Raw genomic sequence first — 23,388 nt, 5'->3', positions numbered from 1 at the left:
TCACAATTGTTATACTCCATTTATAGTTACTATAAAATATTGGTTATATTCCCTGTGCTGTACAACAGATCCTTATAGCTTATCTATTTATACATAGTAGTTTGTACCTCTTATCCTCAACCCCTACCTTGCCCCTCCCCGCTTCCCCCTCCCCATCGGTAACCACAACTTTGGTCCTCTATATCTGTAAAGCCACCCAAGATTTTAAAAACAATTTGCTCACACTTCAAAAGAAAATATTTTTGTTATTGTCATTCCCAGTCTACTGACCCAGAGACTTAAGAACACACATATAGGGATTTAGAAATGATATAGAATAAGTGCTTGACAAAAAATAAAAGCTAAATAAATACTTTCATTAGAGTCCACTGGATGCTAATTCTTCAGCAAATTGAAGTGGTAGAGGTACCACATTCTTTAACAAAAGTTTCCCTAATCCATGATATAATTTGCATTTCCTTCATAAGTATGTCCAGGGCATACTTGGTTAAGGAATTCCAAGTCTTCCATATAGCTATAAAATCCTCCCTATCTGATTTTCTTTCCCCTGTTCTCTGGGCTCAGAGCATTTAAATATCTTTCAGTTTGACACTTAAAAATTCTGAATAAATCTTGACATAATTCTTTCCCATCTTACTATGCTGGTGGATATTCTAATCTACCTCTCCAAGGTATTTTCTTATTCATTTCACTCGTGAATTAGGAACCTGAACTAGTTTAAGAACTTAAATAACATTTGACATCCCCATTCATTATGGCTTATCCCTGGGTTCTTCCAAAAAGATCACATAGGTCCTTGTAGTATCAAAAAATATATATATATATATTTGGCTTTTGTCCCCGGTTTGGTTCCTGGCACAGAGCTCCTAAAACTCTTGGAATTTCCTGAGTGGTTGAAGTGTTTGCCCCCAAACACACATCTCAATGGAAGGGACAAATTTGAGTCCCACCAAGTCAGTGATCCAATCAGCCACGCCCATGCAATGGAAATTTGATACCAACTCTGGAATGACAAGATTTCGGGAGCTTCCGGGCTGGTAAACAGGTTGATTTGCTGGGAGGGTGGTGCTCCTGGTGAGAGTGCTGGACTTCTGCACCCAACCTTCCCCCAGCCACTCCCCAGGCATCACTTCTATTGACCTGTTCCTGGTTTGTATCCTTCAGAATAAAACTGTTTTTTGTAAGTACAGTGCTTTCCTGCATTTCGTTTGTTTGTTTAGTCAATTATTGAACTTGAAGTGAGGTCGTAGTAACACCCAAATTTGTAGCTGGCCAGGCAGAAGTGTGGGCAGCCTGGACACCCCCTTTGTGGCTGGTGTCTGAAGTGGAAGCAGTCTTGTAGGACTGAGCCCTTGACGTTTGAGGTCTGTGCCACCTCCGCGTAATTAGTGCCAGAATTAAATTGAAATGTAGAACACCCAGTTGATGTCAGAGCATTGGAAAACTGGGTGTTGTTTGAAAAAGCAGAGTCCTTATCAAGCTTTCCTGTGAAATAATAATGTGTTGTACTTTTTGTACTTGTTGAATGAGAAACTCTATAATGCCCAAAAGCTTACAATGAATCTCAGTCACGGTTTTAAACTAATGTGGTTTTAGAGTTGCAGTCTATTTGGGAGAAAAACACAAGGGGGAGACATTGTTCAGGCTAAGACAATGCATGGGCACACATAAGTTTGTTTTTACCTTTTCAAATGGGAGTACTTAACAGTGATGTCAAAGTAAAAATATGACACATCTTTGTGAACCATGAACTATACACCGTTTACAACTTTACAGTGTTCAAAAATTTGTTGAAAAGATAGTGTTATCTCCTATGGGGCAGGAAACTTGTCTGTATCGTGCGCCCAGAACAGAGGCTGACCAAATAAAGGATGAAGTAATATAGGAAAACAAATCCAGAAAATGACCATAATGCAAAATTCACAGGGTTTTAACAGAATACACAAGACTTCAGTGAAATATCAGGCTTTCTCTAGTCTGTGTTAGGTGTGGTAGGTTGAAAAATGGTCCTTCCCCCCAAAATGTGGAGGTCAAATCCCTGCAACCTGTGAATGTCACCTTATTTGGAAAACTGAGTCTGCAGATGTAATTTAGTGAAGGACCTAGAGATGAAATCATCCTGGATTTTTCAGCTGTGCTCTAAATCTAATCACAAGTGTCCTTATCAGAGAAGGAGACATGAAGAAGGAGGCAGAGATGTGGCCACAGCCAAGGAACACCTGGAGCACCAGGTGGAAGAGGAAGGACATGAATTCCCCCTTATAGTTGCCTCTAGAAGGAACACAGCGCTGCCAGATTTCGGACTTTGAGCCTCCAGAACTGTGAGAGAATAGATTTCTGTCCTTTAAGTCTGTGGGAATTTGCTACAACAGCCCTAAGACAACTAATACAATAGCTGATCCCTGAGGGCTCACGATCACGCTCTTTTTAAAGTTTCTTTGGAGGAAGCATTTTCCAAGGTTCCTAGATGTCTAAGGTCCACAGGTTGGACCCACTCTAGAGAACCTCCCAGAAGGCCCTTTCTAGTAGAAGATCTCATCATTTACTGATCTGAGCAACTTTCAACGCTAGGAAGCAGAAAACCCTGCTCTTGATGTCAAACACAATGTGTGAGTTTTAATTGACAATTTAAAGAATAAAAAACGAGTTTGAAAGAACATTCAAAGATATGTCAATTCTTTTAATTGATACTATGTTGAATCTTGAAAAAAAATTGTAGAACTCCTAAGGCTGTATTTACCAATATATTCTTGATCTACCTATACTGGCCATCCCCCATTATGTTCACACATAAATGAACAGCCCACATCTTCATGTATCATTGCAGACATCACAATTATGACCAAAAATCATCACTTCTCTAGCTACCTAAAGAAGTACAAAGCAGTTGAAGATGATGAATATATCATGCTTAATTAAGGCATAACACTTTTGTCTGAAGTACTCTCATTTGGGAACCCCTTTTTAAAAATCTGTCCAGTGAATTCTGTGCTTAACATAGGCCATCTATACTATATTAAAATTAAATTGTGACATGATTGTTTCACCTCACAATACACAATTGGAGACAATAAGGGAAAATTCTACAACAAAACAAAAATACAGTAAATTTCCTAAATAGCTGTCTTTTGATGAAAAAAAAATCCAAAAACACAAAACCACACAACATTGTAGATAACGACATATCTTCATTTTTTAATTTAATTTTGGATTTATGAAGAATGACTTTACACCTTTTGGGGTATTTGTTTTTGCAACCAATTTTCATCCTTTTATGAAGTAATGAAACATGGCCCACTTGAAAGTAGGGAAAGAACTCTCAGAACTAAATCTTAAATTTAGCTAATTGAGCATGAAGGATCAAAAAAGGTCTGAATTTTTCTAATAATTGTTTAGAATTTTAGACATACCATTTGACCTTAACAAATAGATTTCAACGTCCTCAGTAAATAAAGGCCGACCCGCCTCTTCTTATACAGTCACGCACAAAGGGCTACTATTACCGTGACTGACACAATCCTGTCATTAGCAGCACTCAAAGCCATAGGGAACACTCCTGGGCTATTTTAAGTTTTATTTTCTAATTTTATTTTGAAAACACAATCTTTGTTTTCTTTGGAATGAACGTTCTAAGTTGGATGGCTTTTTTTCTAAAATCCAATATTCCCATAATTTATATGAGTTCTCGATCAACGGCCGAATTTTGAGATGACACCTTTAGGCTCTGATTTCACCAACACAAAAACCTGTCCGATAGGAAGGTGCGCTGACGCTGCCTTCCTATGTAAACATCCCAGGCACTTTGATTCCGTGTCGAACACTCATTATTTTTCTTCTTCGTTTTGTCAGAATGTTGGCCACAATCCCCAAGAACTATCTCCACGTGCCTGTGAGCCTTCATGAGCGTCCCTAACCCTAAAAGGAACACGTGCGGGGCTTGGATGAACCTTGAGATGTGCAGGTGAGGCCTCCGCGAGGACTCCGACAACTATTCCCAAGTGGGCGGGGACTCGCGGGACCCCGCTCTTCCGGAGCCCAGACAGGGAGGAGCCGCCGGCCGCGCAGCGAGACCGGCGCCCGCGCGGGCAGCCCGGAGGGGCGTGGCCGGCCGGCGAGGGCGGGGCGGGCTAGCGGGGGCCGGGCCGGTGGGCGGAGGCGGGTTCTGCGGGGGCGGGGAGGGGCGGGGCCGTCGAACGGGGGTGGGACCGACGGGAGGAGGCGGGGCCGGTTAGAGGGGCAGGGCCGGTTAGAGGGGCAGGGCCGGCGGATGGCTGCGCCGGCAGCCCGGCGGGGCGGGGCCGGTCGGCGGGGGCGGGCTCGCCTGGGTCGCGGTCGCCGGCGTGTCTACTCGCGGCGGCCCAGAGCCAAGGCCATGTACTGGCGCCGCGCAGCACGGGTGGGGACGCGGCTTGTCCGGAGCGGGGGCAGGTCGGCGGGCCGGCTCCACGGGGCAGCGGGAGTTTCGGCCTCTGGGTAAGGGCGCCGCGACCACCACCGGCAGGACGTGGCGCAGAGGCCTCGCGGGGGTCTGGACCTAGCGGTGGGCGGGGCGGCTCTTCCCGGGGGCCGGGTGGGCCCTGAGTCGATGCAGGTGTCGAGGCCCCTCGGAGGGCTGGGGGCCAGGAAGGGCGGGGAGGGAATGTTCCCTAAGCGCTCAGGTTGACTTAAGGATCACGTTACTCTCAGGTTGCAAATACCTGTCTTTGTTCGCTTGTACCTCCCCTCCCCCTCGGTTGCTAGGTAAAATACAAGATGCTCTAATAAATTGGTATTTCAAATAAACAGCGAATAATGGTTTGGTTTAAGTATATACCAAATATTGCACGGGACATATGTAAGCTAAACAGTTATTCGCTGTTTATCTGAAATTCTAATTTAACCGAGGGATCTTCATTCTCATTTGCTAAACCTGGCAACCCTGCGGCAGGAAGTGAAAGTGGCGCTTTCTACCAAATCGCCAAGTCTTTGAGGATAGGACGGTTGCCTATTCATGCTGAAGTCGTCCTTGGCTCGAGCGAGGACGGTGAATACCCGCGGCTCCCAGGCCTGTGGTGCGAGACCCACTGCCCAGACGGATGCTCTGCCCACCTCACTCCCGCGCGGCTGGCCGGGGCTGTCCTGTCCGCTCGCCTATCTGTGCATCCATCCCTCTGTCTGGGAGTTTCTTCCTAATTCCTTGATCTGGTAACTCCTACCAGTTTTACAAGACTCCAGGAACTCTTGATTAACCTTCTATGCTAAACTAGAGAACCCCTCCGGAAGGTGCCGATCATATAGTGTAACTATTTGACAGGTCCTTGAGGCTCTTTGTGTTCTTCCAGTGATACGTATCCCTGGGGCATTTCGCCCGTTTAGCACATAGTAGGTGCTTCATAAATGTGGCATGGCTAGTGGCTGCTTCATCAATGAAACGTTTATTGAACACCTGCTGCTTTCTCGACTAGAATTGGAGAAAAGTGCCTTCCAGAAGCTTTCTCTTTTCTTTGGTAGAGAAGAGGTTGATGTTTCAGAATGCACCTCCCACCTCCTCTCTTAGTACCCAAGAAAGCATTGTCTTATGAAAGTTCTACTGGAATTCCTGCTTCCAGAGTAGATACAAATAGTAGATGGTTTAGGGATGATAATTAAATGCTGGAATTGAGATGAAAAGGACGTGTTTTCTTAGTTAATAAGACAAATAGATTTCTGTGTTATTCCACCCCTGCACCCCTTAATCTCCTTTTTCTGTTCTGGAGGCTAGTTAGAGAAGCACACAGGCTCTTTTGATATTAGTAAACAAATACTTTGTAAACTGATATTTTGTACTGCTAATAAGTAAAACTTTTTTCTCTTTCATAAGTTTGGATATATATTAGCATATCGGGTTTTTTTCAAATGGATCTCATCTGATATATTGTCTTTAATGTTTAATAAACTGCACTGCCTTTTAAAATTCCTTTTAGGATGGGGAACAGCACATCGTCATCTTTGGGGAACACAGCAACTACTCCCATGAATCAGATCCAAGTGAGTGATGTGGGACATGTAGCAAAAAACTTCCCTTGGTGGAAAAAGAATTGTCTTACACATTTAATATGCTTATTCTGTATCGAAACCTGTCATAGTGCAGCAAATGAATTACTAAGTTCTTATATATTTTTAAATCTGCTATCAAAATCATGCATGTGACAAAGAAGTTCTAGATCATTTTGTCAGTCAGAATTTATGAGATTTATCCTTTTGTTTTTTTTGACTGTGCTGCATTGCTTGTGGGATCTTAGTTCCCCAACCAGGGATCGAACCTGTGCCCCCTGCAGTGGAAGTGTGGAGTCCTAACCACTGGACCGCCAGGGAAGTCCCTATGAGATTAATTCTTAATGGAGCCTTCACTTCCCTAAGCTGGGTCTATGTTGTTGGCTGCTCTTACCATCTCACCCAACGCAGGTCTACTGCTGATACCAGTCAGGTTGCCCTTACCCAGGGATAGTGTTTGGTTCTGGTCTGGGAAGCTGTTTCCCTAATACAGAACCTAGTTTGCAGTAGTTACTCCATGACCGATCCTCTCAAGGATACTGTGCACTGCTGTGTTCTCTTGTCTTTCTCTTGCTTGCACTGCGAAGCCCAGTTAAGTCTGCCTCAGAAAATGCCTCTTGTGTGTATGTTTCTGTTCCCTTGTAGCCCACAGGACATACTCATATGTCTGCTCCTCACCACCAAACACCACTTCACACAAACATTTTTGCCTTTATTTGGCTACAGAAGTATCCACCCACAGCCATTGAATATAACAGTAATGTTGGAGACCTATAGTGAGGGATTGCCTCTTTTAAAATAAGAATAGAGGGGGCTTCCCTGGTGGCACAGTTGTTGAGAGTCCACCTGCTGATGCAGGGGACGCGGGTTCGTATCCTGGTCTGGGAAGATCCCACATGCCACGGAGCGGCTGGGCCGTGAGCCATGGCCGCTGAGCCTGCGCGTCTGGAGCCTGTGCTCCTCAACGGGAGAGGCCACAACAGTGAGAGGCCCGCGTACCGCAAAAAAAAAAAGAATACAAAACCATGGTGAGGTGGGAGACTTCCCTGGTGGTCCAGTGGTTACGACTCTGCACTTCCACTGCAGGGGGCATGGGTTCGATCCCTGCGTGGAACTAAGGTCCTGCATACCGCGTGACTCGGTCCAAAAAAATAAAGAATACAAAACCATGAACTATTTAGCAAGGACGAGGTTGAGAAAAGGTGAGAAAGAAGGTTCAAAAAACTTGGACACTGTCACCTTGTGTTTCGGCTCACTTTGGAACCTCTCCGTCAGTGTTTGTACTACGTCTCAGCTGCCAGGGTGCTCCTCTCTCTCTGAATTATGGTCCATGTGTCTCTAACCTGAGGCAGCACAGTGAGGAAGGCGCACTGGCTTTGGTGTTGGGACAGGTTGGGTGGAATCCCACCCAGTATTGTGAACTTCCCAACCTCAGTTTTCTCATCTATAAAATGGATTCAGTAGTACATCTCTGGTGTGTCTGGCTCTCCCTGAGATAGACTTCTGTAGTAAATATTATGAGTGAGCAGGAGAGAAAGCATAAAAATAGACCAATCTGCAGACACCTAGACACTGACCTAGAACCCTTCTGACACCCAAGGGCAGATATAACTTCTGAAACACTTTGCCTGGGTGCTCTACTTTCTGATTTTTGGTCTTCTTGAAGGTGCTGCTTATAACCCTAGGCAGATGCCTAGGTGCCAGACATGTCCATTCAGAAACGCTTGAAGTACCTGGGCATTGATATGTCTAGGAACACAAAGCTCAACAAATTTCACAGGTGACGCAGATGCATAGCAGAGTCTCAGGGTCTTTGTGATAAAAGCCTGGAGAGTAGCCTCCAAACCAGGCTGATATCATTAGAATCATCTGGAAAGGTTTTTCAAAAATAGCTTCTGACCTCTGCCTCAAACCCATTGAATCAGTCTTTCTGGAAGTAGCATTTCCAGGAACAACGCTGTGGGAAGACCTTATCAAAACAGTAATGACTTTTTTTGTTTTGTTTTTTTTACTATAAAGATACACAAGAAGGAGTGGAAGTTGAGGGGTAGGGTAAGCTGTTGTTTACATCTGGATCAGTGAAAGCCTTACATTTTAAAGAGAAATCATACATCATTTCTCACCACTGAACATTTAGGAAATGGTGATCATTTTGTAAAGTATAAATATATCGAATCATATGCTCTACACCTGAGACTAATATAATAGTGTAAATCAGTTATATTCCAGTTTTAAAAATAGCAAAGAAGGGAATTCCCTGGCGGTCCAGGGGTTAGGTTAGGACTCCACGCTTCCACTGCAGAGGGCACGGGTTCGATCCCTGGTGGGGGATATAAGATCCTGCAAGCTGCACGGTGCAGCCAAAAAAAAAAAAAAAAAAGGCAAAGAATGGTTAAGATGGTAAAAAAAAAATAAAGAAAAAAAAGTTAAGGAAGGTAAGGAGTTAACTCCTGAACACCTGAATATTTGAGAAGCAGTATAGCAGAGATTAACTACCTGGGCTGTGGCATCAGACTTGCCTGGGTTCAAATCCCAGCTCGCCCACTTCTCAGCTGAGGACCAGGGGTAAGTTATTTCCCCTCCTCTGTACCTCAGTTTCCTCATCTGTAAAGTGGAGGTGATGATAGCACCTATCTCAAGACTGTAGTGAGGTTTAAGTGAGCTAGTAAAGTGTTGAGAATTGTGTCGGCACACAGAAGTGTCTGCTGTCTATGAATTGGCTGTGATTATTGGTGTTATTACCCTTTGCCAACACTTTCCACCTGTCACATCCTTTTTTTCCTAATAATGTTTCTTTGTCCTCAATCTACGATGAGAAAACAGATTGATGGCGACTGAGTTTGAGCCCTGAATTGTGAGACTCCAAAATCCATATCCTTTCTACTGTATCATGATTCCTTTCTGAAAGATAATGTCTAGAATTCAAATGATTTTTTTGTTCTGGTTTGTTTTCCTTCAGGAAATCATTTCTAATAATTGCGTGGTGATTTTCTCCAAAACTTCTTGTTCTTACTGTACGATGGCAAAAAAACTTTTTCACGACATGAATGTAAACTATAAAGTGGTGGAATTGGACATGCTTGAACACGGAAGCCAGTTACAAGACGCTCTTCATGAAATGACCGGTGAAAGAACTGTGAGTACATCTACTGTGGTGCTTTGCCCCGAAGTGGGGACTGAGTTGGGTCACCTCGGGCCTGTGCCCTCATGATGGGAAAAGTGAGCCAGACATACTCTGAGAATCTTAATTGATACAGAAATGGCAGATCTGGAAACCAGACTCATAGACTAGGAAACAGCAGAGTTCATTTGTTTTATTTTTATTTTTGCCATGTGTGCGTGTGTGTGTGTGTGTGTGAGGCGGGAGGGGTAATGGTGGTGTCGTGAGTGCTGGTCTACGAATCTTTGAGGTCCTCCTGGGGCTTTTTCAAGATGAAAACATCCTTCCTTCCTCCCTTGAACAGTGAAGACCAAGGGTTGGTCTTCATGTTCTGTGCTAATAGGAGTGTTTTTGGGCTCCATGTTTTTATATTCTTGCAATCTGTGGATTTTCCCATAATATGCATTATCAGAAAAACGCCCTGGCGGTCCAGTGGTTAGGACTCCATGCTTCCACCGCAGGGGGCACAGGTTTGATCCCTGGTCAGGGAACTAAGATCCTGCATGCTGTGTGGCACGGCCAAAAAAACCCCCCAAACGCCCCGGCAACCCAAAACAAACAAACAAACGAAAAATAGATAATATTGCCATTTTCCTTCTTGTTTATATGTGCCTGGAAGGAGTTGATAGTGTACTCTTCCTCTTTAGTAAACAATGGTAAGAAAGAACCACTTAAACATTATTAATAATTAGAGATTACTTTATTTTGCCTTTTATATGCCATAGCGATGAGACGGAGTGGGTAGAGAGTTAGATTGTCCAGGATTTAAATCCCAGCTGTGTCATTTACTATCACTGTGATCTTGGGCAAGTTCCTGTGCCTCCTCTTCCTCCAAAATAAGGCTAAAAATAATACCTACCTGAAGGGTTGTAAAGTTTAAATAGGTAATTAGTCAAAGAGCTTCGTGTATGTCTGGCCCATAAAAGTACTCACAGTGGAATATGTATTAGCCACATGTGAATGGCCTTATACTTCTGACACCAAGGTGCCATCTAATCTTTCGTTTATCCAACAGGTGCCAAGAATATTTGTCAATGGAACTTTTATTGGCGGTGCAACTGACACTCACAGGCTTCACAAAGAAGGGAAATTGCTTCCACTAGTTCACCAGTGTTATCTAAAAAAAAGTAAGAGGAAAGAATTTTAGTGATGTAGGTGCTCATAACTTTGCTAATAAAATGTCACTATATATTTAAAGAGATAATGCCTGATAATGCCTTTTAAATATTCGAGGGTATTTTAAATATATGAATTCATGAAAAAGTTGTAAAAAATAGTGAACAGTAAATCACGCTGGAAACCTCTTATTTGCCAGTTCTTGAGTAAAATGGATGATATTTAAAACTGAAGGAGTAGAGTTATATCAAAAGATAAGGAAAGAATGTGTTTTATTCGGAATTTATAGATGAATTTTACAACCAAGAGCTAGAAAGTAAGCATTTGGGACTCTTCTGTATTGTATTCAGAAGGAGTTAATGCCTTTTCTTTTCTAGCGTTCAGTGGTGAGCGCTGATAGGTGCCTTCTCTGCAAAATAAGGCTCTCACTGATGCAGTTGTGAACTCGGTAGGGATATCCTTGTACTGTATTGTGACAAGCCTTCACACTTTGTGCTTCTAGAGTAAAAGAAGTATATTAAATTTGTAGGATGGAATGAAATTCATTTTAGAAAAACCACATTATTCATCTGATGATTTGGTAGTTCTAGAGAATAAAACGGCACCTCTGGGCAGAAATTAAGAGGAGGAAGATTTCAGCGTTGTATGAGGATGAACTGCGGAAACAGTTCAGAAATACACTTGAGTTATAGTGTGAGGTGGAGAGTTCTGCTTTCCAGAAGGTGTTGGAAGCTGTTGGAAATGTTCCATAGGGCATCCAGGTATTGGATGGGAGATTAAACTGAATGTCCCTAAAGTAATTTCTGATGTAGATATTCTTCGCTTCTGTGACTGGGAATTCTAGCTGATCCCACAGAGTCACACGGGGCAGATTACCAGATGCTGGGAAGAGAAAACTCTTCCTCAGAGGTGGGAGGAAGATGGACTTTAAGAGAAGCGGTGAGCGCCTGCTTTCTGCTTAAGATGGATCAGAGAATCAGGGATAGTCCTGCAGAAGACAGCTGGTGGCTTTTTTTGCCATTTGCCCTCAATGATGCTTCCTACATGGTCTATTAAGCTGTCGTTAGACCTTGATAAAGCAAGAATTTGGACTATTGCATTCTCACGTGATAAGTTATAACTGGAATGGAACAGTGGAGGCATTCCTTTAGCCCTTTATTTTGCATTATGTCATGATGCGAAATTCCTGCATGCTTGCTATGTTGTAAACTCTTTGTTAGAGAGTAGAGGAAATGTTACCTCGTGTGATACTGTGATTTATATTAAATATATATTTGGTCTTCATGCCATTCCTAGCACACAGCTGAAACCCCTGGAATTTCCTGTGAGAAGAGCTATTAAATTGTCTTTGGTTATGTTAATGAGGTGTTTTTCGGAAAGCCCCTGAGGATGGAGGCTGGTTGCCTGGGGAAGCTTGTGATTAGAAGGTTGGAAATACCAGCCCCACCTCCGACCTCTGGGGAGGGGAGAAGGGCTGGAGATTGCGTTCAATCATCAATGGCTAATCAATCCTGCCTGTGTAATGAAGCCTCTGTAAAAACCCAAAAGGACAGGATTTGTGAAGCTCCTTGGTTGGTGAAAACGTGGAGATTGGGGGAGAACAAAGTGCCCAGCGAGGACACGGAAGCTCTCCCCTTTCCCCATACGTTGCTCTATACTTCTCTTACAACTGGCTGTTCCTGAGTTAGAGGCTTTTATCGTAAAGTGGAAATCCAGAAAGTAAAATGTTATCTCTGAGTTCTGTAAGCTGCTCTAGCAAACTAATCAAACCTAAGGAGGGAGGGAGAGGGTTGGTGGAATCCCGTCTATATCTGGTTGGGAGAAGCACAGGTGACAACCTGGACTTGAGATTGGCATCTGAAGTGAGGGCTGGAGGGGACAGTCTTGTGGGTCTGAGCAGCTGCCCCGATGACATGCCAATCCTGGCTGACCGAGGATTTAACTAGTTGTGCAGGAGCTAGTTACAAAGCCGAGGATTAACAGGAAGAGATTTCGATAGGGGACTGTAACAGATTCTCAGTGGAAAAACTCATATAATTGGTGCTGGGGATGAGGGTTTCAGCATAAATTTTGGGGAGACACATTCAGTCCATGACACCATAAATTACAGCTAGATAAAAGTATATATATATATATATAGAAAGTATAATGTAAATCTAAGGCAAAACTAGGTATGAGGGGTTTCAGCAGCTCTGTTTTTTCTTTCCAAAACCACAGGTTAGAAAGAAAATCATGACCAGTTTAAGAAAAAGTAATGATATCGTTTTTTTTTTTTTGGTCCTCTATTTTTACTGTTAAGATCTGAAAGACATACTGTTTAATATTTTAAAAATGGGCCATTTGTTTTCTCACTTTATCACTAATCAACTTACACATAAATTGCCAAAATATTTAATTGGGAAGCTGAAAAACTGCTGAGAAAAAAAGGGGTCATTTGTTTAAATATATCTGCATTTTATTATTTACTAATATTTTAAAAAATACCATTTGAACATATTTTTTAAAGGCAAGTTTTCTTGATAAGGTTTAAAAGGAAGTTTTTTTAAGTTTAGTTTTCTTCATCTATGAGATGTATACAGTTGACCCCTGGAACAACGCAGGGCTTATGCGCTCCAACCCCCAACTTGAAAATCCAAGGATAATTTATAGTCAGCCCTCTGCATCCAAGTTTCTGCATGCCCAGATTCAACCGACCGCCGTTCAAGGGTCCAACCAGCCATTCAGGGGTCCACTGTATTTGTGATCTTCCTTTCTCCATAACTGTTCACTGTCATCTTTAAATGGAGAACTATAGAATCGATCAAATGTTCCAAGTTTTGGTGGGTATATTCATATGCAACTTGTTCTCACTCTTCTTCATAACCTACAGCTCAGATCTTAGAACTATTAATATGAAAGTTTTACGGGAATTCAGAGAAAAGAAATTTCTGCAAATTGGCACTTAAATATTTTTATTTGCATAGTTGACTTTTGGTGTTAACTTTTACCAAAGGCAACTTTTACCAAAGGCAACTTTTATTTTCTTATTTTTAAAAATGTTTATTGAAGTATAGTTGATCTACAATGTTGGATTCGTTTCAGGTATACAGCAAAGTGATTCAGTTAGATATATATATATATCCATTCTTTTTCAGATCCTTTTCCCTTATAGGTTATTACAAAGTATTAAGTATAGTTTCCTATGCTATACAGTAGGTCTCTGTTGGTTATCTATTTTATATATAGTAGTGTGTATATGTTAATCCCAAACTCCTAATTTATCCCTCTCCCACTCCCAAAGGCAACTTTGAATTTTTTTTCACAAAAGAATCCTGTTTTAAACTCTTTAAGAATATGCACTTTTATTAAATCCAGTCGTTTTGATCCTATAATTAATATCCATTGGAAAAGAATCCCCAACCACATATTTTAAATAATTAAATAATAGTTATATACAAGTAGCGGCATTTTAAGACCAATATTAATGGTCAGACCTTAATTTCATCTTATTCAAATGTTATAAGATTGCTAAGAGCCTTACATTTTATAAGGCATATAATAACCTTAAAATTCTTCTTTAAAGAAATGGAAAGACAATTACTTGATGTGCATAGAGTTTATTTGGTACATCTATCAATTTTTACAATAATACAAGTGACCAGAAACAGTTCACATTGTGTCCACCTGCACTCCATGTCTAAAATGATTTATCCAGTATGGGGTTTTGCAGGGCTAGAAAGGAGAGTCCAGATTTCGCAGTATTGGTGAAAACTGTTTTGTCATGAAATAAATTTCATACATTAGTATTTCATCCATTTTCTATCAGAAAACAGCAGAATTACATTGCTAGGTATGTTATTTACAGTGAAAACTTGGAAGACTCAACAAAGTTATCAGTAAGTTGATCAACAACAGACCTAGGAAACCCCCTGCCCCTCCTTTCAGTGTCCTTTTTCTTTGAAATGGAACTTGTTATAAATTGAACTTTATATACTTTTAAGCACCAGCTTGACAATTTAAAGTTTTCTCTCATTTTTATAAAATATTCCTGCTTTGAAAGGCAAAGTGAATGTAAAAATGTGAATGTAATTAAACATCACTGGCCTGGATACTTTTTATTGCAATAGTCACAATGTCTTACAACTATATTCACTTCTTTGAATGAATTTGCTGGTAGGCTTGAAACAAAATATTTGCCTTTTGTCTTGAAAAATTCCCTTAAAAAATTAATCATTTTTGGAACTGTACAACTATATTTTTCATTCAGAGTGTTTAAATATGCAACTTGGTCCTTGGAGATCAGTTACAGAGTCCAGCTTCCTGGATAATTTGTTATACAAAACAATAAAAAACCTTAAACTACCACAAAATATTACTGATGTTAACAGTCATGTATGTATAACACATCAGTGTCCCTAGATTATCCTGTTAACGGGTGCTTAAACAGCTAATGTACAATCAGGTTTTAAAACTTAATAATTAAATTTCCATTCTTTATGTAAAAGAGAAAGCTGTAAAAGACCTTTCGAGTTCTATACTTCAGAAACACTGACACTATTAAGGCATTACTTAATGAACAGACCCTATGCAAAGTACGTATGCCTGTGTTGGAGAGCTAGTCATATTTTAAGGCAGTCAGAAGGCTCATTGTTTTTCACTTTAAGGCTCTTGCATACTTAAATTTTATTCTATGCAGCCATTAGTCTGTATAATTTAAATATTTATTGAGTGGTCAAATATGGAAATCAAAGCCTTTATATAAAGCAAATGGACAGTTTAGAACTAGATTATAATACCTCTTCCCCATTCAGTTTTTTTTAAAAAAGATGATTTTATATCTCATCTCTTGGAGAATTTCTTCATTATCAGAAGCTGGCAATAAAAGGAAGAAAATATAACTCAAATGCATTACAAGTTGTCTAGTCACACCATACCGAATTGCAAGCAGTCCATCTTTAGAATAATAGTGAACAAAAACACTTTTTCTTGGTTACCATTCATTAATTGTATAATATGTTTAATTTGGCTATCTATGGATTCTAAACAGTTTACATTGCAAATAAAGCCTAATAAGTAATTTAAACAGAAGTTTCAATACAATGATTGTATTGATATAATTTCCATCAATTATGTGGTAATGATATACAGCAAGACTTTAACCTCATTTACTACACTTAACAATCCAAGTATTCATTAAGTGAAGCCAGTGAAGTTTGGCTAACTTACTATTTCTTTTGTTCACGAACAGATTCTGATAACTTCTAAAAGCAAAGAAATTTAAATATATTTTAAAATGAAGTATATTATCACTTGTGTTCATAAAATTAATATGACACATGGTGGTGCTAAATTAAATAGAAGCAAAGGGAAAAATCTCCTTAGGCTCAGAAACATCTTTTATATCTTTTCATTGTATTTACAAAATTAATTCTCATTGAAAATAATCACCTTAATTTTAGTAACTGAATTTTGCAACATAACTCCTAAGTTTATGTTTCTTTCTACCAATTTCCTATATAATTTGGTATTTTCAGGGTTTAGGAAAATGTGCCATTTATTATAGTTCTATTCAGACAGTAAGTTTAACAACATTATTAGTTTTCTACATGAAAAATATTACCACAGGATTAATTTTTAAATTAACTTCCTAATAATTTTTCAAAAGCAAATAAAACACTCACCAATTAAAAAAATGATGAATGTGGATACGTGTCATTTACAAGACCTTTTATGCTACAAGCCATGTATATATAAGCTCTGTGAAGTATTTGGTAGACAAAGATTTTGTGGGTAGTCTTTATAATTATGGAAATATGAGCACTGAGACATGCTATTTTCTGAAAGAGTATTCACTTAATTATTTTTCAAAGGGTGCTTTTTCTAAGAGCTAGGTACATCTATAATTGCAAACAAAGGCTGAATAACTGCAAACATTTCTGCAAACATCTAATATAAAAGGTATACAATATAACTTGATTTGGGGAGATAATTATCAATTCAATTATTGTTTCAGGAGACCTGCCCATTATTAATTTGAAAACAATATGACCTTAAATCTATATGGAACAAAAAGCAATCTGCAAGATGTATCCCAAACCTAAATATGGGTGACTTTCCTGTCATTTATTTTATTACTCAGGTACAGCAGGACTAGAAAAGCAAACAGAAGACCAAAATGTTAGAAGAAAGGAATTTTAAAAGAAAAAAAAAGGTATAGAAGGAATCTTCCAACAAATAATGGACTAGGGAGCAAGTAACTGGGATATATACTAAATTAAATGCATACAGTAAATACAACTAATGAAATAGTTTAACTTATCTTTTTTCTAATTCTCCCTTGTGCACGTTTACATTGATGCTATCTGACGCTTCTCTAGAGGGGATACAGCCTTAACGAATCACCCAAGTCTGTGGTATACAAGACTAGAATTTTTCATTTGTGATTACTAACTGTAAGGGACTTATTGAAGGATCTGTGGGTATATCATCTTTAGGTCAAATTGAAGTAAGTCCAATAAGTGATCACAACCATTTCCCTTTAATTATTGTTTAGATGTAGCTTTACTGTGCTTCCACAGATGTTTCTTAATTGTCAGATCCTCAAATTTATTCAGAAATTCTATCTTAAATTTCCAAAATAATTTTAAATTGTTTTGCAGAAAAAAATCCTGATTAACTGATATTCTATCGTTTGTAGATTTACCTGTTATTTTAAAACATTAAGCAAATTTTTGTAAGACCATCTTCTCATTTAGAGTATGAGTTAGTTTTTCTTGATCTATCTAATGGAATATATTCCTTTCTCTTATCAGAAAATAGTGATTTCTTTAGTCATTACCTTTACTGTTGAAATTTTTCTTCCACATTTTCCCATTCAGAACAGGAGTGTTTAAAAAAATTATTGAGCCTACTGAGCTGTTTTTCTAAAACATTTTATCTTTCAAAACATATATCCTATTAAAAGTGTTTTTAATTTTTTTAAAAAGTTCTAATTTCTTTGCAAGCCTTCTTCCCAATTTCAAGTTTTATACAGATATAAAATCATTGATTTTTCTATGAGCCAAGCATCAGATATGTTACTTTTTAAAGATAGCAAAATTGAATCACATAGGTTAAACTGGTTGTCTACAGTCACACAGTAAGTTAGATAAAGCAAAAGAGGTTCCAGAAGGGTATAACGCTAAATCCCATTCACTAGTGTCTTCCTCACCAATATTTCCTAAAATGATGACTAAACTAAATAATACATAAGTGTTAGTAAGTGGAATTTCCAAGAAATTTCAATTAACAGGGATAGGGTAGGATCATAAGATTAGTTTTTGTTTTACTAATTACAACTATATCCTGAAAATATTTACATATTTTCTAGGAAATAAAGTTTACTTTTCTTAGGATTGTTTTTTAGAAGCAACATTTTCCTAATCAGCAATAATGCTAGAAGTAATTCAGAAAATAAAACTTCTTTATCACTTGAGTACATTTTATTCATATGAGGTAAAGTATTTTTATTCTTTCTATATGACTGTGTTATATAGCAATACAGGTTATTAAGACATTAATTGTGCTTGAGGGTTACTATGAACTACAGAAGTATACATGTTCACAAGTTCTGTTTTTCTACTCCTAAAGCAATCATGTATATACATTATTTCCTAATACCTAAAAAGATAAAAGTCTTGAATAATTCTATTTTATCACCTATTCTTTTAAGTCAATGTCTTCCCATTTTGTCGGGAAATGAACACTGGAATGGGAATGAAGAGACCAAGGTTTCTAGATCTAGATCTAGGGCTCCAAAGTCACACTCTCTCAGACCATGGATCCTTAAACTAACTCAAACAATTACCTTTTAAATTTCTAAGGTTTCTTCCAGCTCTAAAGCTCCATGATTTGAAAATAAAGCTACCTTCAGTGGTGGCTTTTAGTTTTTTCTTTCTAAAATCTTACCATTTAATAGACTTATTTATGTGACTTCAAAAAAGTCACATCTAATCTTACTTCTGCTGGATTTAATATTAGTTCCTGAACATATCTGTCTAAAAACAATATAGAAACAATGTTTAACTGAAGGAAATAAACGTTTATACTATATTCCACTTAACATTTCTATTAGGAATAAAAAGTTAGATCATGTTATAATTTTTAATTTAAGAAGATTTTGGGGCTTCCCTGGTGGCGCAATGGTTGAGAGTCCGCCTGCCGATGCAGGGGACACGGGTTCGTGCCCCGGTCCGGGAGGATCCCACATGCCGCGGAGCGGCTGGGCCCGTGAGCCATAGCCGCTGAGCCTGCGCGTCCGGAGCCTGTGCTCCGCAACGGGAGAGGCCACAACAGTGAGAGGCCCGCGTACCGCAAAAAAAAAAAGATTTTGGGTTTACTTAAAGAATTCAAGTACTATTACAAAATTCTGTTAGGTTCTTTAAACTTTAAATTCAATCTGAACGTAATATTTTAATGTATCAAAAGTAGCTAACATGTCAAATCCAATGCCTGACAGAGGATAAAAAACAGATATCAGAAGCCAGGTATTTTTTTTTTTGGCGGGGGGGGGCGGGTAGTGGTGCTATTGGCTTTGCTGACCAAAAAATCAGGTAAATCATAATATTTACAAATTGCTACCAGTGGCCTTGAAGGAAGAGCTACATATCAGACAAGGCCAGCATTAATTTATCAAATAAGTTTGAAAGGAACATTGTCTTATTACTCCCAGAGCCCAAATTTCTCATGAAACAGAAGAAAATATACAAATTCTAACATTACTTAAGTCCCTCTGCCCCCCAGAACATAAAACCTCTAACCCCCAAGCACGTGAAAGTATAATTTACATTTACTAGTTTGACTTTTCATATAATATTGAGAAGGGCTTTATAAATCCCCAGTAAATCTTTAAATACATTTAAAGAACAATACATAAAAACTGAAGTTTTATGTGCACATTATCTTAGCCATGATATAATTATGAGCAAATATACTGGCAGTTCAACAGGTTAAACCTCCCCACAAAGAAGGGATACTTGCTCAAGAAAATAGTGCACTTTATAATGAATAGGAAGTTTAATATACACAAATAAAATAGAAAAAATTAATTTCTTACAGACTGGTTAGTGATAATATGCCACACAAAAATTGCCTTTCAAACCTGAAAGACCTACCTTGCTTTATTATTTTTTTATACTATCAAAAAAGAATATTTTGTCGCAAATGAATAATGGACAAAGCCACAGATGAATAATGGACAAAGAGAGAGGAGGCCACTAACATGTTTACCATTAGAAATATCTAAAACCCATTTACAATTGGCTAAAAAAATAGATAAAAGTAATTAAAACAATATTTTTAAAGTAAGGAAAAAGCTAATCTGGCTATGTTTGAGATTTTTTTTTTTTGTTTGAGATTTTAATTGTCATACTTTCAGATTATGAATGGGGGAGTTAAATGCTTGAAACATCTGTTTTCATTTAAGAGAATGAAAAAAAAAAGTGTGCCTACATGTGGCTATGTTGTTATAAGCCAGAGGAAACTGTCAAGTCATGCCCCCTCACTCACAGCAATAAACAAACAAAAGCAAACCAAAATAGACTTCCTTAGCTGACACAAACTTCAGATCTCAGGGGTTTCCCTTATGTTTCTGGTTAATGGTAACAATTCTACAAGTGTAAATTAAACCACAGAAACAAAATATCTTTTTCACTGACTGAGAAAGCTGCTATTTATGTGACTGTAGAAAACTGTTAAAGGAATTTGTAAAACTCATTCATAATCAAATGTCTTTTGTTTTTTTGTTTGTTTTTTTAACCCCCTTGGTATAAAAGTTTACAAATGAGTTTCATATTCCATCACAGTTACATGGTCCAGTGCATTTCAGAATATTTGGACATTATCAAAGTTGTCCTTTACCAATGAAAACATTTAAGAAAACTTTAGGCATTTCTCAAATAAGTGACATGATATGGAACTACTTACACTTCTGGCTCTCTCTTCTTTTAAGTACAAATGTGATTATTCGCCAAAGCAAAACTGTTTGACTATTTTACAGCCTCTCAACAAGAAGTTCTCTATTAGATAAAGGGGGCTACAGTGTATTCTGAAGCTATTTCCCAAGAGCTAGTTTAGTAGACAGAAAGAACTTTGGGCTCATCTTATTGTTCCTTCCTTTTTTTTGGTAAGGTAAACTTTCCATTATGCACATACTATACCATCATCCTACTGCCTTTCATTGGATTAAGATTAGCTGGGAAGTAGCGGTGTATTAGCGAGATCACTGATGGCAATGGACCTCTTAGACTGTGCTGGTGCATATGATTAAATCATATCTAATGTGAAACTTCGAATCACGTCCAGAGCTCCAGTATCAAAGCCACACATATCTAACATGCCTCTATCATCTGGGTCTGCAATGGTAAAACCATTTGATGTCATTCCACAGACAATCAACTTGGCTGGAATATCCATATTCTGTAGGAAAAGATCAAAAATATTTTAAAAATAGTATGTAAGCAAAAGCAAATTTTAACCTAAAATTAAAACACTTTAAATTCTATCACAGCTTTTCATTTCAAAGCCAATTTGTTTTTCCTCCATAAAATCTGTCAATCTTCTGGGGCCAGACTATGTGATCTTCAGAAGAATAGGTTATTAATAAACATGTCAACAAGCTGCCTGAAATTCCTGCTTCTTTGTTCAATAGTTATTACTCATATTACAGGCATAGAACACATTCCTGAGCAGCATAGGGACTGTGTACTTATGAAACTAGTCAGGATATTCAGGGGCATGACATTTTTACCAACATGTCAAACCCTGGGGCAGTATGTAAGGATATATATAAGGAAACAGTTCCCTGGGGTTATCGATTTTTGGTTTATGACTTTGCTATGTATAACATATACGTCACATGTAATAACCTGTTCTCTACAGCTATGATTTCAGGCTAAAATAATTGAGTTTTTGAGAAAAACCAACAATCACTGAGTGTGCACTATGTCAGACACGATGTACTCTTTAGGCAATTTATCTAATGTAATTGTTATAACAACCCTAAAAGCTACGTAGTACTTTTAACTACTATGGCACATATCACAGTAGTGATGTACTACTATGACATGTATCAGTTAAATATTGATAATTCACTTGGGTCCACAGTTAGTATAACGAGAAAGGCCCAGGACTCAGAACCCAGGCTGTCTTGACTCCGAATTCCGTTCTCTCACTTGTTCTCAAACTTAAGCATACATCAGAATCCCCGAAGGGCTTGTTAAAACACAGTCCCACCCCAGAGTTCCTGATTTAGCAGGTCTCCCATGGGGCCCAGGAATATTCATTTCTAACAAGGTGCCAGGTGATGCTAAGTCTGCTAGTAGGGAAATCACACTTTGAGAACCACTGCTCCTCATCAAGCTCTATTTCCACTTCCGGTCACACTCGCCACAATTCAAGTGCTCCTCAGGCCATGTGACTGGTTGATTTCATACTGGATAGTGCAAATATAGAACAATTCCATCATTTCAGAAAGCTCAACTAGAGAGCACTGATTAGAACACAGAAATACCCATAAAGCTTAAAACACAGATTACAGCTTTGCTTTAGGTTTATGTAATCCTTAGCAAAACTCAGAAATGATGCTTTAATTTTTCAAGGAGCACACTGAATCATTAAAAATTTACAGTTAAGGTAACAAAAATTTTGATTGTTATCGAAAATACTGTTTGCAAAAGATATTAAAATGTATGGAACTGGAACTTGTTGAAATAAATTATGTATGTGTAGGTAGTACTTCCTTATTTCCAGAACTGGTGTTATATTCCTACACAAAGGTACAGAACTACTGAGTCCAGAACGGGCGTAACATTCCTATACAAAGGTACAGAACTACCTTCAGTATCATTTTTTGAAAAATATAGTCAATGTTTGAGAATCGAATCTTATTTGGGGTGAGAAAGAATATTAGAATTTATCTGACCTTTCGATATTCCCTCAGAGCAACGGCAGGATGGACATGTCCAGCAAAGGTCTCGTTATCAGTGAATACTATGAAGACATCGGCAGCTGTATTTGTGTTTCGAGCCCAGATCATTGGAAGAGAGCAATCAGTTCCACCTGCTGGGATCTAACTCGGAAAAAAACCATGGATAAGAATACAAGAAAATGCCCTCATTTCTGTACTGACATGTCTGAAATAATTAAATACTTAAAAATACTATTTTATAGGTTATTTTGTTTAGACCCAACATATGGGCTTTCCCAAGGCTTGTAAATATATTTCTGATTTTGTGTTCATGAGAAAGTTGAGATGAAACAATTTGTTCTCACAAATTTATTAATATCAGGAATGACATCAATAAATTTTTATATAATACATGTTAAATAAACTTAATAAAACAGTTTCTTACCTGGCTCATAGCCATTAAAACCTGTTGTAAGGTCATATCTGTAGTCACAGGACATGGTACCATTTCATCTGAAAAAGCAACTATATGAGAATCTTTTTCTGTTCGTGTGACAACCTGTAAAATTCAATGGTAGTAATTTTCAGTAGATTTGGGGGAAACAAATACAGTATCTTGAAGTTCATCTTTAAAAGAAAATACCCTATGATGCTTACTTTTATTTCTAAACTTATATTACTGTGTTTGGAAACTACACAGTAACAGTGGTATAACTTTCAAAGTACTTTCACAAACTCTTATAAAGAAACTGGTTTTCACAACAATCCTTTGAAGCAAATAGAGTATATATTATTATTCTCGTTTTATTAAATAAGGAATAAACCCACAGAAGAGAAGCCAAGAAGCTCGCCTATGGTTCATTTACTTGTTATTCAGCGACAGAGTCAGGCTAGAACAAGTCTCCTGACTGTTATTATTACTTCCTGATTTTTAACGTCTATATTCATTAATAATTTCTCTAAGCATTATCGGTTTCCTTAAAAATACTGGTAATATTTAATCTGTTGTTGTAAAATTAAAATTTCTACTCTGACTTTTCTTTAGACATGCTTTTTCAATATACCTACAATATTGTATATACCTAAGTATAAAAGTATATACAAGTATACCCAAGTATATATATAATACTTAAAGCTTTGCTTAAAACAAGCAAAAACATAATTCTTGATCATATTC

The 23,388-nt window shown here is 38.3% G+C and overlaps 2 protein-coding genes across 8 annotated transcripts in view; one reads left to right on the top strand and one right to left on the bottom strand.

The window, feature by feature from the left end:
- The first annotated feature begins 4,287 nt into the window (after nt 1-4,287).
- Nucleotides 4,288-22,672, top strand: GLRX2 (glutaredoxin 2). 2 transcript variants are annotated; one of them, XM_032621716.1, is made up of 5 exons: nt 4,288-4,473; nt 5,943-6,006; nt 8,972-9,148; nt 10,188-10,323; nt 22,245-22,395. In XM_032621716.1, the coding sequence occupies exons 1-4, from the start codon at nt 4,373-4,375 to the stop codon at nt 10,317-10,319; spliced, it is 474 nt and encodes a 157-aa protein (XP_032477607.1). In that variant the 5' UTR covers nt 4,288-4,372; the 3' UTR covers nt 10,320-10,323; nt 22,245-22,395. The 2 variants fall into 2 exon arrangements, with proteins under 2 accessions (XP_032477607.1, XP_032477601.1); XM_032621710.1 differs by having other exon boundaries at nt 4,326-4,473; nt 10,188-10,299; nt 22,245-22,672.
- RO60 (Ro60, Y RNA binding protein) overlaps nt 13,865-23,388 on the bottom strand; it is a 27,228-nt gene continuing 17,704 nt past the window's right edge. For all 6 annotated transcript variants that reach the window (XM_032621653.1, XM_032621643.1, XM_032621669.1 and 3 more), the window contains 3 exons: nt 22,657-22,770; nt 22,227-22,373; nt 13,865-20,722 (listed from right to left, as the gene is read on the bottom strand). In XM_032621653.1, the coding sequence (XP_032477544.1) occupies nt 20,570-20,722; nt 22,227-22,373; nt 22,657-22,770 (414 nt within the window). In that variant the 3' untranslated portion in view covers nt 13,865-20,569. The remainder of the gene's footprint in view (nt 20,723-22,226; nt 22,374-22,656; nt 22,771-23,388) is intronic.

Source organism: Phocoena sinus, chromosome 1 (assembly GCF_008692025.1).
Source record: "Phocoena sinus isolate mPhoSin1 chromosome 1, mPhoSin1.pri, whole genome shotgun sequence".
Classification (NCBI taxonomy): Eukaryota; Metazoa; Chordata; class Mammalia; order Artiodactyla; family Phocoenidae; genus Phocoena; species Phocoena sinus.
The sequence above is the reverse complement of the archived record's forward strand: the minus strand, read 5'-3'. Positions and strand labels throughout refer to the sequence as shown.

Excerpts from the sequence above, each read along its gene's own strand:
- GLRX2 (XM_032621710.1), top strand. The coding sequence starts at position 4,373 with ATGTACTGGCGCCGCGCAGCACGGGTGGGGACGCGGCTTGTCCGGAGC. Across the intron at positions 9,149-10,187 it reads AAATGACCGGTGAAAGAACT|GTGCCAAGAATATTTGTCAA; the intron begins GTGAGTACATCT and ends TTTATCCAACAG. Across the intron at positions 10,300-22,244 it reads CCAGTGTTATCTAAAAAAAA|AGCAACGGCAGGATGGACAT; the intron begins GTAAGAGGAAAG and ends ATATTCCCTCAG.